At 43.6% G+C, this 14160-nt stretch overlaps 1 protein-coding gene across 1 annotated transcript; it reads right to left on the bottom strand.

The window, feature by feature from the left end:
• Nucleotides 1–2439: 2439 nt before the first annotated feature.
• On the bottom strand, nt 2440–12176 carry c7a (complement component 7a). The gene is made up of 18 exons (XM_036526312.1): nt 12171–12176; nt 11378–11382; nt 11170–11245; nt 10640–10781; nt 10295–10442; nt 9840–9978; nt 8652–8786; nt 8111–8354; nt 7451–7564; nt 6871–7037; nt 6489–6717; nt 6085–6256; nt 5750–5837; nt 5033–5165; nt 4545–4733; nt 3931–4027; nt 3549–3733; nt 2440–2618 (listed from the first exon to the last, which is right to left on the bottom strand). Exons 1-18 carry the CDS (start codon nt 12174–12176, stop codon nt 2440–2442), a joined length of 2448 nt encoding a protein of 815 aa, XP_036382205.1.
• Between the last annotated feature and the right edge of the window lie 1984 nt (nt 12177–14160).

The raw sequence follows: 14160 nt of genomic DNA, 5'->3' as shown, positions 1-14160 counted from the left end.
GTGTGTGTTTTTAGTGAGGTGTCCCTAATTATACCACGATTGTTGGCATGACACGTGGTACACAGTGACACAGGAAGTGTGGCTGTGACAGGAATCTAATCCCAAAAAAGAGCAGAGCAGAGGACATGGTGGAGATGATAGACATGGGCACAGCATGAGAAACGAGATCAAAAAGAGAAACAGACAATCGATGGTGGAAAATCTTGGGCTGGTGGAACAACGGTAACGAGGACACCTGCATTTCAAATGAATTTCCAAATGAAAATAAATACAACTGAAGAGTTCTCAGGTAGTTCATGTGGGTTTATTGTCTGGTTTATCCTCCGGGAAGCTCTCTTGGCAAATCAGCAAACAGTGTGCTGAACAGCCAGCCACAAACATTCTTACACGACTTCAAGTCATCTAAGGACACAGATCCCCTCCTTTTCCACCAGATGGCGCCATTTTGCACTACTCCTATATCATTGTATTTATTTGCGTACTCAACAGGGTGCATACAGGGTGCACAGGGTGGAATACTGTTCATTATTGAAAGCAAATGAATCAAAAGTTTCTTCTTTCTTGAATCGGACATTTCATTTGTGTACACATGGAAATATTTGAGGCATTGTGTGGTGTTGTGTTTAGTATGGTTTATGAAGGTCCTATGATGCTATACTGTAAGATGACTTTTTGGATGAATGGCTGATAAAGAACTTAAAGTAACTCTTTCATTGGCTCGGTGAGATTTGCTCTGAGCCAGACTAAAGTCCCACACATTCAAAAATTCTTCCTGTCCACAACTAATTAACAAGACTACTCGTATCTTTTACTTCTAACAAAGCCACTTTTTGATGGGAGATTTTTAAAAAAGTGATTAAGTTTCAGGATGAAGAATTTAGATAACGTTTCAGTCACCAGCTTGATCAAACCTGATTAATAAATAAGTCTGATAAGACTGAAAGTGGACACACGCAGCCACCAAGAACGTCAACCTCCAACTGAACGGAACATCTTTATGTGTGTTTCCTTTCGCTACCACAAGATGGCACTGTGGCTCTTTAAGTGAGACAGCCGGAAGGTCTTCACACAGATAACTGTATACAGATGGTGATATCACTGTTCATAATTTTAGGTGTTGTGCTCTTCAAGGTAGTGGTAGTTGAGGAAAATGAAACACAAAAAACTTACGCTGTTTGCTAGGATATTGTATCCTGCACAAAAGGCCCATTTGCCATGTTATGACCATAGAGAATGACATTCTCTTATTTCCCTCTGTTTTAATACACTAAACTCACTCCATTTGTCCTTTCAATTTTAGCAGCTTGCTTTGTTTATTTTTGTATTCTCTTCAAATTTTGGGAAAAGAAATGTTTGTACTTTCTCGGTCATGTTTGCAAACTTGTTTTTGGCAGGCCTTCATTGCCAGTAAATCTCCTGATGTGGGCCCACGTTGTGGAGGTTTGGTAACGGGCAATGGTCTCATAAACTGTCCGCCTCCCCTGGGCGCCCCCATCGTCACCGCCAAGTATTCATCAGTCATGTTTTTGGCAGGCTGCAGAGTGCTCCGGTAATCTGTGGGGAACACTGAGCACACATCAGGAAACGGCAACCGAAGCTGACAAGCGTTAACTGGCTGCTCCAAGTGGACACTTTGGACTTTGGAGACTGGAATTTTTTTACTTGCATTTTGTCTGGACAGTTTTTAATGTCCCTCTTGGTTGTTGTGAATTCTTAGGTTTGGTGTGTACATGTCCATGTGAGACAGATTTGTTTTTGCATCTCTCACGGTCATGGTATTGCTGTCTGCACACGGACACTGAAGTGAAAGCTGTGCGTAAATCTCGTGGGGGAGGGGCATATCATTCATGTTATGCTATTTCTCTTCAAAAAAACAAAGAAAATCAGTCAGTTTCTTTTAGAAATAGACAGAATGTGGGTAGCTCCTTTATGTCAAGTGTCAAAAAGCCGTCAAGTGCAAGACAGTGACTGAATTATAAATTAATACAGGGGCGTACATTAACAACAAAACATGTCAAAAATGCACATCAGACAGACATGTCAGAAAACAATGACAAGATGTGAAAAGAAGGCACTGGAATCCAAGCAACATGTAACATTTTTTTCAAATGTATTGTATTTCATAATATTTATTGTGAGTTGGAGGGCAAGGGGTTCTCGCAAGTAAGCTATGCACCACAAAAACCCCGGCGTGGTCACAGTGGAAGGACTGACAGCCCAGCCCAGGCATTGCATTACATTTGGAGCTTGCTATTTGTGAGGAATTATGGGAAGTAAAATGACTCCTTATTTAATTTTTGTGCTTGTTTTTTTTCATTAAATGAATAGCAGTTTTTTTTAAAAAACATGGTTGCAATACACATCTATCATACATATGTCAATACATGAATATCAGGGTTACAAGCATAACATCCGATCGAGAAAAAGGTGTTTCTCGCCTCACAGTTTGCAGGGCTCAACGCTTATGACAGAGACAGTCTCCCCCCTGCACCTCCTGATCCCGGCCTCGCACTCAGACATCGTCAGGGCAGCAGCGCCCTCTTCAGTTCGGACGCACACCAGCGCACCTGGCTCTGTGCACTCCTCTGGCGCCTTGCAGCGGCAGGTGCTGGTTTGCTCTGAAACACAGAGGGGGCGGAGTTACCCCCCGAGTCTGGACAGCATCGCTCCAGTCCTGGTCTGGAAGGAGTGCCTAGCTAACCCAGCTATGCTGTATCCATGTCAGCTTGACTCTATGACTGCAGTACAACATGCATTTTGAAAATGCTGCATAAGGTTCACTCAAGGTTCTCTGTAAACAGTCGGTGAGTAATTACTGCTGTGCTGCCATATGGCTGGATGTGCCACATAGGTATCAGGCGGTCACAGGGAGACATATTCTGTTAAGAGGAGTGCTTTGTACGTCAAACCATACCCTCTCCCACAACATAGATGCTCTGTGGTTAACTGGTGTTTTCCAGTGTACCCAAGAGAGTGAGGTATCGTGGCGTGTACTGTTGCTTACATAGGTCGCTTAATGTGTGCAATAAAGTGGTGTTTTCTAAAACTGTAACTTGGTGCGCTGTGGCACTATGATCGCCTCTGTATCTGTGTCCTTGTTTTAGTGCTGATGTGGTTTGTACTCATGTTGTATAACTGTCTGCCTTTCCGATGAATGGCCTTGAAGATTACTCTGGGTAAAAGCATCTGTCAAACAAGTAAATACTAAATTCCTTTCAAGCCCCAGTGATATCTACACATGTACAGTAGCTGATTGGTTATTAAAGCCTGCATTTATGAACTCATTTGGATGGATTCATAATCAGCTGGAAGTCTTAACCCTGTTGTAGGTGACTTGTTTTATGCTATGTAGCACACGTGTTACATTACATGGTTCATTATGTTTTCATTAGCATTATTAAGCTTCTCATAGTTTTCACCGCCGCATTTGCTATACTTTGTAACGTTAAATCAGTTTCCTCAAAGCTAACGTTGGCTAGAATTTTTCCAATCTAGTCTTCTCTACACACACCGGTGTGACTGTACATGCGAAAGGGTTGAGTACCCACCGTCACACGCCTCCCACAGCTGACAGGACGAGCAGGGTGCAGTTTCACGATGTGGCCACTTGCAGGCGCTGTCCTCGGCCAGGGTGAAGGGTTGACCCAGACACCAAAGGGTTTGAACTTTGCACACAGTCAGTGGTTTCGTCTGTCCCGTCTCTGGGCTGGTGGCACACACTGTCAGCGATGATCTGCAACAGCGATCCACACCATGGCTTCATTCATCTTACCAAAGAAAGTTCGCTATTATTACTGTTGTTATTGTGTTATTGTTATTAATAATCATTAATATTTGAGCGTATTTGTGTGTCAGTACTTGAAAACTGTAGCCTGTTTCACCACCATGAAACACAGGAAAAAGGAGATCCCCTGAGCCAGGGGAGCATACTTGCACTCGTAGGGCATTTTGCAGACACAATGATCCTTCACAAGCTTTTTCCACGGTTTGCAGCGCGCGCCTGTGCGATCTGGGACTTTCGTTGGCACTGGAATAACATTGGTTACATCAGGATCACATGTTGATTAAAACTAATGGTGTACATGCTACAAAGGTCTATAAAGTATTTAAAGGGCTAATTTTCCCTTAGAAACATTTTTCTACATGAAAATGCAATCCTCCAATTCGAAACTGATTTATTTATTTTGGTTGATTGATTTACTGATTGATTGAACAAATGAGTTAGTGAATGAGTAGGTGAATGAGTGAATGAGTGAGTGCATGGATTGATTGAGTGAATGAATGAGTAGGTGGATGAGTGAGTAAGTGGCTGAATGAAAGGGTGAATAATTGACTGGTTAAATGAGTGATTGGAACTCACAAACCACATCAGCACCAAAAACAAGGTGATGGAGTGAGTGAGTGAGTGGGTGGGTGGATTGATTAGCTGATGGAGTGAGTGAGCGAGTGAGTGAGTGACTGGATGAGTGAGTGGGTGATTTGACTGAGTAAGTGAAGGAGTAAATAGGTGCATTGATTGGCTGAGTGAGTGAGCAGTATCTTACCTACAATGCACTTGGCATCCTCTGGCCGGGGGGACCAGTTCAGGCTTGAGTCGCACAGGATTTCAGATGGCCCTTCCAGCTTTCTCTCCGGCGGGCAGGTCATCGTGATCGTCTCTCCAATCTGATAGGTCAGGTTCCAGGGGGAGCCCGTGATCTCAGGAGGAAGCAGCGGAGCTGAGCATACGGTTCCTGGACACATTGTTGTATGTTACAGCCCTGTGTAGTAACGCATGGATGATCTAGAGTGCTCATTGGCGCCCTCTAGCTACTACTAAAGGGCTCATGAGTAGCTAAGCTGCTGTCAGTGAGAGACAATCACTGCTTGCTCTCCTGTGGTGAATTGACAGACTTTCAGTGTTGTTTTACACACTGGCTGAGGGCAAGTATAGCTGAGTAATGCACTTGCCTCCTCTCAGTCCACCTGTCTGAGAGTGTTACGGTGAGCTGAGCTTAATGCACATTTGGCAATCACGGTGCAGTTCACTAACTCTTGCATTCCATTGGCTTTCTCTCCCAGGTCCGGTCTTCAGTGCACTCTGCCACGTCATCTCCGAGCAGATGGTACCCCTCTATACAGGAGTACAAGATTTTGCTGCCCACTGGATACACATCTTTGGGTTCCTGCGTGCACAAAAAAAACACACAAACAGGCAGACTCACTCCCGGATTCAGTTTAGCGGGAAAGTATTCTGTTTTTAGCTTTGCAGTGCATTGCGGTTAGATTGAATGTGGGCCAAAGTGGATTCTGTGTGTGCTATAAAAGTGTTTCCAGATCTTGCTGTTGGGGAGTGTTTGTGGTTTCTGGTAGTCATCACTGGGTTTAATTAATCAGGTATGAATGAGCTGTTCATCGAATACTGACTAAGACTCTAGTGAAATAAACATTTTGTTGGATCTGCTTTGTGTTAGTAAAAACAGGAGTAGAGGATTTTAATTACTGCCTAACAATTTTATTTAAAGCCAATTAGTATTCAGATTAATTAGTCCTTTAATTGAATGTTTTAATGTTTTGTACAATTATTGGAACAGCAAATTAAATTTCATCACTTTATTGAGACAGGCACCCTAAAATAGTTAATAAATAAAAAAAACGGAATAAAATTAAAAAACAGAGTTAATTAATTTTACACCCACAGCCCCCACAGCCCTGAGCTCCAAAAGCCTGAATAAAATTCTACTGGTTAATGAATTAAAGCAATCCTCACCAGGATGAAGCCATTTCCCAAGGGAGGAGGAGTCTTGCAGGACTTTGCCGGCGAAAGGGATGGATCAAAGCAATGTGGTTGCATCACACTAGAAATTCACCAAGGAGACATAATTACAGTACTATTGATTAAGGGTTGTGTGCATGCTGTGTGCGATCTGATCTGGGTGGTGTTTTTCTAAGTGCTGTGTGAATGCTTTGTACAGTCTGATCTGAGTGTTGTGTTTCTAAACACTGTAAAAACACTGTGTTCTGTCTGATCTAGAAGCTGTGCTCCTAAGCGCTGTGCACATGCTGTGTGCTGTCTGATCTGGGTGCTGTTCCCGCTCTCCGCACCGCAGGTGTTCCAGGTCCTCATCCTGGCACATCTTTTTCTCCTCAGGCTCCCCATTGCAGTGCTTGCCCCCCATCTGGGGGTACGGGTTGCTGCAGGTCCGTGTCCTTGACCTTTTTCCTTGAGAGCAGGAACTCCAAGCGGACCAGCAGGTCCAGCCTCCATGGATCACTCCTGAGAGTGGAAGGATCATAGATATCAAATGACTACATTGATGAAACTCACTGAAAGCTGTTCGTGATTTACTCCTGGCTACTAATATTTATGAGGACTTAATCAGCCTATCTATACCCTACAGAAATCATAGGGAGATATTCCTGATGGCATTCTTAATAACTCCCTGTACCAGAAATAGAGGTGCGACTGGTTAAAGCACTTCCTGTTTGAGGAGTTGGCTGTGGTGTACCTGGCTGCTCCTCTAGGACAGTCCCGTATTCGCAGGCTGGGCCGGAGGTGCCGGGTCTGCAGATGCAGGTGCACGTCGTCCCTTCCAGAATGGGCTCCCCATTGTTGTGGCACGACCTACAATGGCAGGGGTGCTCCTCCGTCAGGTACGCCTCGATCGCCCTCTTCAGGTGGTGCTTCTTCACCGCAGCGCACGGAACCTCCTTCACCAGCTCGTAGAGTGGCCTCAGCTGCCACCATCAAACACAAAAGAGTCAAAAGCATTCGGATGCAAAACCTCAGGCTGGACGCAAGGATGTCATTACAAATACCCAAGCAAATCACCAAGCCAGAGGTAAAGGAAGAGCCAGTGGTTCATTCTCAGATGGTTGAGAAACACTCACCTTCTGTTTGATGACTGTGGGGAGGTCCTTCACAGAGCCCGCCCACTTTCTATACATATCCCAGTTTGCACTGGGGTTCTGTAAGTCAAGATATTTCAGTCCGGCGATGTAAGCAGGGTCCCCACCGGTAATGCTGTTTCTCGTGTGGATCTTGTTATCCTTATAGCCTGTTGTTGGGGGGGGGGGGGGGCATGGATACAATAATGCTTTTCAGAGAAAATGGTGTGAAATGTTTACAGCCTGAAATCTTATTCTGTGAACATTAACTGCTGTAGTGTTAATCCCAAATTCACCTGGGGATTTCAGTTAATGAAATGACACAGATGTAAAGCAAACAGCAAGGCAAAGCTGCTATAGTGTTTTTGTATGTATAATTCCATTCCTAGTTGTTACTGTAATATTTTTGTGATTTACATGAATGAGGACATTACATTTTTATGACCTTACTGTGATATACATAATGATGACATTATTGTACCTTATGACAATGTGACTTTCCTTTGATTGTGACTTATAATATCGTGATATCGTCACGACATACCTCATCATGACGTGTGTTAGTGATGTTAGTGTGACATACCGCTGGACCGCTTGAGCGCGTTTTTCAGAGTGTTGCATTCAGTTGAGGACCAGGAGATGAAAAGGAAGCTGTGGCGTGTTGTCACACATTTGTGGTAGTCTATGTAAGAGGAACCTTCAAGTGATAAAAGGAAAGAATGAAACACAGACAACATCACTGCTGAGGAGTTTACATGAGGCACATCAAATCATAATCACTACAACAGAAGAAACCATTAAAAGCAACCCATAAACAAATGATTTTGTAAGCGAAGTTCTGGAGAGGGATTCCAAAGGGCTGATACATGTATGAAATGACAGCTGAGATGGTATTGAGATGGTACTGATGCAGAGCATGTGCAGATCTGGGTTCCAGGTGCGACAGACTAATTTAACCTAGCCTTAGTGTATCACCCTCTTTGTAAATCCACCATAGAGTCTCATGTTTGCTTGCACTTCTGTGCGATCTCACAACATAGACCACCTGGGGCCTTTCATCCCCCCCAACACAAACACACGCATACACAGTACTTCAATACCTCAGTACATAAAGCTCCATGTAATAATTATTAGATACAGCTGTAGGGGAGGGTTTCCCATGGTTAGGCTGTGTCAACAGCTCAGTGCAGCCCGAGGGAGACATGTTGAACTGTGACGGATTCAGCGTTGCAGAGAAACTCACTCGTCTGGCCGCTGGACTCGTCGTCGATGCTCAGAAGGGCCCGGTACTGGCCGCCAAGGGATCCCTCGGACAGGAAGTGTGTCCCGTACCTCTCGATGAGGGCGCGGTACTCCGCATAGTCGTACGTGGCTGGGAGGGTAGACAGAGCTTTCCAGAATTCCTCCGACAGTGTGAGGTACTCCGGCGGACTGTTGTGGAACTGCGCCACCTCCACCTCATTTTTTATTATCAGCAACTTGTTCATCTGGGGCATCAAAGATCAATCCATCCATCAAAAATCAACCAGTTCATCAATCAATCATTCAATTCATCTGTTTAAAAAACAATAAATTAAACTATGAAAGAAAATCTAAGTATCAGAAAATCAATCCAATCATTCAAATCATTCAAAATGAATCAAATCAATCAAATTAATCAAACCATGAATAATTAATTTATCTTAAAAATCATCAAATCAATTAATCAAACAATCAATCATTCACTCAATGAGTTAGTCAATCGAACAGTCCTTGGGTAAATCTCCACTGTAAATTAAGTGTACCTTTTTACTGAAATTTTCATCATGAAAGGTCTGATAACTGTGGCCCTGGCTGAAATCCTTTCGGTTTTCTGTGTGTTTCACATACGACCAGACGCTGTTGTAGAACTCGTCGCTGAAATCGTTTTCAATCCTCACCTGGGGAGAGAGGGGCCACCAGCAGCTCAATAACCAATCAACGTGAGTAGTTTGGCAGTTCATACTCCCTTAATTGGTGTCCATAGACTAGGTGGTAAGGAAGGGTTTGGGTTAGGCTGCAGTGTGGGCTAGTGGTTGGGATTGGGAGTTCAAATCCCAGGCAGAACACTTCCCCCACATATCAGGGGGAAGTGTTGATTTATTATTGATTTAATTTGCATACCCCCATTTCTTCAGGGGGGCACACGGTTCACAGTGTCATCTGATTTATACTCTAATCCACTTATGCTCCATGGGTGGATTTACCTGCCCCAGAAACTGATGCTAACAAATCTGCTGATGTGGTCAAGGAACAGTTTCCCCATTAAAAAAATGCAATCTAATGGTTTAATGCACTCGTTATCTCTACCACTTAGCTTGCACCTTGTCTGGTCAACCATTGAAACCTGGTCGTGCTTCAACATTGTTGACTCCTTATGGTTTTTTGCTTGTGTTGTGCCTCACTGCCTCACTGCCTCACAAGTCGCTTTGGATAAAAAGCATCTGCCAAATGAATAAATGTAAATGTAAATGGAACATGACCAGGAGGCTGCAGGTTCAAACCAGGATGCAGCACTTCTTCAATGGAACATGGTACCCAGGTGAATAAATGAGAAATACTGTGTGTAGAATGTTGGCTGCCCTGGATAATAGCTGGCTAGTAAACACTGTGGTGGAATAAAGCCACAAACACAAACACTTCTGAAATTGATCAGCTAAGTCACCCTGAGTGACATCATCTGAGACATCACAGATTGAGAACAAGCAGCTTGGATCTGGTGAGTGGAATCATATGGTCATCACATGGTCATCATCAGCATTAAAGACAGAGGTTGCACCTGTGACCACTAACTTTACCAACATGTGCAAGCTCACAGCCCAAATGAAAGAAAGCTGTGATGCAATGCAAACGACATTTTGTCACATGAACATGAACCAAGGATGGTCATTGGCTGGCATTTGCTCACAAGATTGACTGGGCAATTTGTCTTTGTCTATCAGGGTGTGGCTCACCTGGAAGGTGTATCCCAGGAGGCTGTGAGGCAGTCTGTAATAGAACCTGTTATCGCCGCTGAACACCTTCCTGCACTGGCCGCCGAAGCTCTTAGTGTTGATCACGGCACCCCGCAGCTTCCCTGTCACTATGTTATACCTGGTGGTCAGGCAGCACACACACCATAGACACCCCATAGAATTATCAGATAATTCTATGCCAGTTAAAAGCTAACCTTAGGTTCCCAGTGGGCTGAGTGGGTAAGGAACTCCTCTTGAGTCATCAACTCAGTCATCAACTGACAATGACTGGAAGTTTTTGAGTGAGTGAGTGAGTGAGTGAGTGAGTGAGTGAGTGAGTGAGTGAGTGTGCGTGCGTACGTGCATATGTGTGTATGTGTGTATGTGTGTGTGTGTGTGTGTGTGTGTGTGTGTGTGTGTGTTTGTGTGTTTGTGTGTATGTTCAGTGGTCATACCCTTGGCCGGTGAGCTCTATGTTGGGTGGGACTCTCTGATTGTCACACACGTTGGTGCTGCTGGACTCCTCACACTTCTGCTCATCCAACCCGTCCTCCTCACAGTCCTGATCTCCATTACAGACCAGTGCTGAACTGATGCACAGACCTGTAACACACTCACTGGCTTATACACATACACACATAAACACACGCTGACCTGTAATGCATACACTCACACTGTCCCATAATACACACACATACAGTGTGTAATACACACACACACACACATACACACACACACACACACACACACACATACACTGACACAGTGCTCAGTAAAGCTGGTGTGCATCACTACTGTACCTGAGGAACAGCGGAACCTTTCTCCACAGCCCTCCTGTAGGGGGCAGCCTCTCTCTGTGACACACGCTTGTGTCTGTGAGGCCTCTCCGGAGCAGGGTGTCCCCCCAAACTGAGCGTACACCAGGATGGGGCGTGTCCGCCTCTGAAACATTCCCCAACAGCACCCCCCCCACCCCAGTGGTCTTTCAGCATGCCACTCTGGATCTACGCTACTGTCAATGCTGTTACTCAAACAAACTCAAACAAGTTCAAAGACTGTAGATAAAGTACCCTAAGGGTACGGGATCAATTCTACATTGGGCATTCCACACAAAAACACCATTACATCTTTTCAGTTTTGCTTTAGCATGCTGCTTTAACTCCCCACACAGCCAGAGGGCGCTCATGCACAGTGGGGAGAAATGCACTAATAAATGGGGCCATGCGACGGAGAAGTGAGATAGTTATTCTGGGTTAGACTGAAGGTCAGGGTTTGGGTGAGAGATCGTTATATCACTAAATGAGTTTTGGGGGGTATTAAAATGCATCACCTGTGTTTTTGAACAGCCATCACACTCTGACCACTCTCCATAAGGACCCCACTGGCAATTCACAGGCTGTTCTCCCCTGGCAGAAAGAACAGAACAATAGGCATCATTATTATTATTATTATTACACTGTATGAAGTGTAAAGGTCAGAGCCGCTATGATGTGTCTCTGATTACCGGCCTGTGTGGGGGTGGGATCACACATACTCACCTCACCTGCAGCATCAGAGACAGAAGCCCCCCCATCAGAAAGGCCAGAACTACAGTCCCCCAACCCTGGGAAAGCAAGTGGCAGGCAACCCCTTATTCATAATGCATTACTGTCCACTTATCAAAGTCTTCCGTCAGGGAAATGTCAGAACTCAGACAAAGAAATAACCTGAGAAACAGAATGGTCTTGTCCTTTGGTAACTTTGGCACTCTGATTTCTAAAGGCAAAATGTGCAGTGTTTAGACTTAGATTTGTTTTTTTCACTAGCATATATTGTGAACATTTTCATGTACTCTTGTCATGATTGTTAAGACCCTTACTACTACAGCTGTCTGTATAAGTAAATTAATTGAACGATTATTCAAATATGTAAACTATAATAAAAAAATCATAATTACAGTAACATCTTCTTGCAGTTGTCTAGGAAATACTAAATTAATTAACTGAACACTACACAAGGTTAAACACAGCCATTCAGCCAATATCCCTAGAAAAACATATTCCAATTACATTGTTTCATGTTCAGACAGAGGTCAGGCTCTTAAAAATAGTATTAATGAAAAGTTCCATAAAATGTGCTTAATTCTTAATGGTCCCCATGATGCTTGCACTGATGAATGCACACATTGTACCAGCAAGCACATTACTAGTGGTGAATCATTAATGTTAAAGCACGTTATTAATGTTAAAAAAACAACCACAGAGACAACACTTTGATAAATGTGTACGGTTGGCTCATTAGCTACCCAACAGAAGCTTTTTGTTTAAACTGCAGTTTAGTACATGAGCTTACCTTCATTTTGAAAGAGCAGAGAGATTCACTGCAGTGGAATCAGAACATCCCCAGCAGGGTTTGGTGTTTCTGTGCTGGAGATGCAGAGAGATCTGGGGTTCTTGAGGAGTATTTATCCTTGCACAGATGGCACGCATTTCCTGGCTGTACGGAGAGTGTATGTTTTTTTTCTTTTGGTTTGAGACATGAACAGTAACGTATTGCTTCACCAGAGGGAGTTGGCTGTTAAGGGTCTCGATTGCACCCCCCCCCCCCCCCCACACACACACACACACACTCACACCCTCCCCCAATCCACATCTGTTGAGTTCATTTTAATGATTTTGAACACATGTATTCACTAAAATGCTAAAATGGTTCAACTCATTACAGTACAAGTAACCATGCAGCCACACTGGTAGCTATTAAATGCATATTTAACAGAAGGTCCTTTGACTCCATAACATCAGGTAGCTATACCCTGTATGTGCTCAGTATCAACTCCAGGTGTTACACTGGGCAGGATATCTTTGTGAAAATTAAGGCAGAGCTTTCAATCACTTGTCATTCTAGCAATACAGGGGGACATCAGCATTTGTGGATTTGTTTTTCTCAGTTTGGAATATTCAGGGCAGGCAACATTCTTTGTCCGCAGCACCACTCTCAGCTATGTTGCAAGCCCATACTCTCTTACATTTACTCTCCACATTACAGATCAAAATGTAGTTATTTTGTGTTGGGGGAAAAATCTTTTTCATATGTGGATATGTCTTTATAAATTATACAGTATCATATTCACAATGTTCCCCCTTTGAAATGCAAACCAAGTATCTAACAATATCTATTGGAAGCTGTATCTGTGGTAAACAGCAAATAGACAGATTGATCCCACTGTCTGCAACTGGGAGAGCCACTGCAGACCTGTTGCTTATATCCATGCAGCATTTTCTGTATATATATATAAATATGGTTACAGTAAGTCCATTGAGGTGGATAAAAATGAATGGAGGTATTGCAAATGGACAGAGGTGGGAAACCCCAGCTTCAGAGAGTAAAAGTCGTACCATGTATTTGTTCTAGTTATTCACTAAACAAGGTGATTTCACTAATTAGCTCCTCTGGCTGAAGAGTTGTGCTAATTAAATTCAGCGGGTGTAGTGCATGGGTGGAACAAATATGTGGCTGGACTTTTACTTTCTGAAGACAGGGTTTTCCACATCTGCAAATGGAAATATATTGACTAATTGACCACAAAATGCTCGATGTTTTATCCATTGATGTAGCTATCATTTCATCATCAACAAAACTGGACAAAAACAATACACTTTAAATTTAAACAAGGAGGGAAAACAAAAGTGAAATGTGCAAGTATGGAGTCTTTTTTTTTTTGGGGGGGGGGGGGGGGGGGGCAGATGTCAAAGTTCAGACTAAGAATTTCTAGAGAAATGCTTTTCCAAAATAAGACAAAAATACTGCTCATCTGAAGACCCTGCCACAGTGTCCTGGAGAAGAATCAGCTGCTGTGAAAGTGGGAAAGAGGGAGGGACAAAGGGTGAGAAAGAGATGCATGATCCAGCCTTCCTCCATCCCTCTCTCACACTCTCTGAGCAAAATCTCTCTGTGGGGGAGGCGCTAACTGGAAACACTGCACACGGAGCAAAGGGAATGGCCAGTGTGATAAGCCTGTCTGCTGTGATGGTGTTTAAGGCTAGATAAAACCAGGACCAGGTCAAGATTAGTTTCACGCATTAGGGCAGAGGGAGGCAGAGAACAACACTTCCAGTAATGGTTTCACAGAGACACGGCTCTTACTCTGCATTTATTGTGGCTGCTGTCTAAAATGACTGCAGATGTTAGAGTGACACTTTCCAGCTGTATTCTAACATCAGTGGTCTCTGAGGCCAAGATACTGCCTTTCGATACCATGTATTTTTGTTGCTGCTTTCGTATTAGTAAAATATCTTTTATGCATCAAATATGACAAAAAATGGGAATTTTAACAGGCAGTCTA

The sequence above is a fragment of the Megalops cyprinoides genome, chromosome 4 (assembly GCF_013368585.1).
Source record: "Megalops cyprinoides isolate fMegCyp1 chromosome 4, fMegCyp1.pri, whole genome shotgun sequence".
NCBI classification, from domain to species: Eukaryota; Metazoa; Chordata; class Actinopteri; order Elopiformes; family Megalopidae; genus Megalops; species Megalops cyprinoides.
This window is presented reverse-complemented; position numbering and strand designations above follow the sequence as displayed.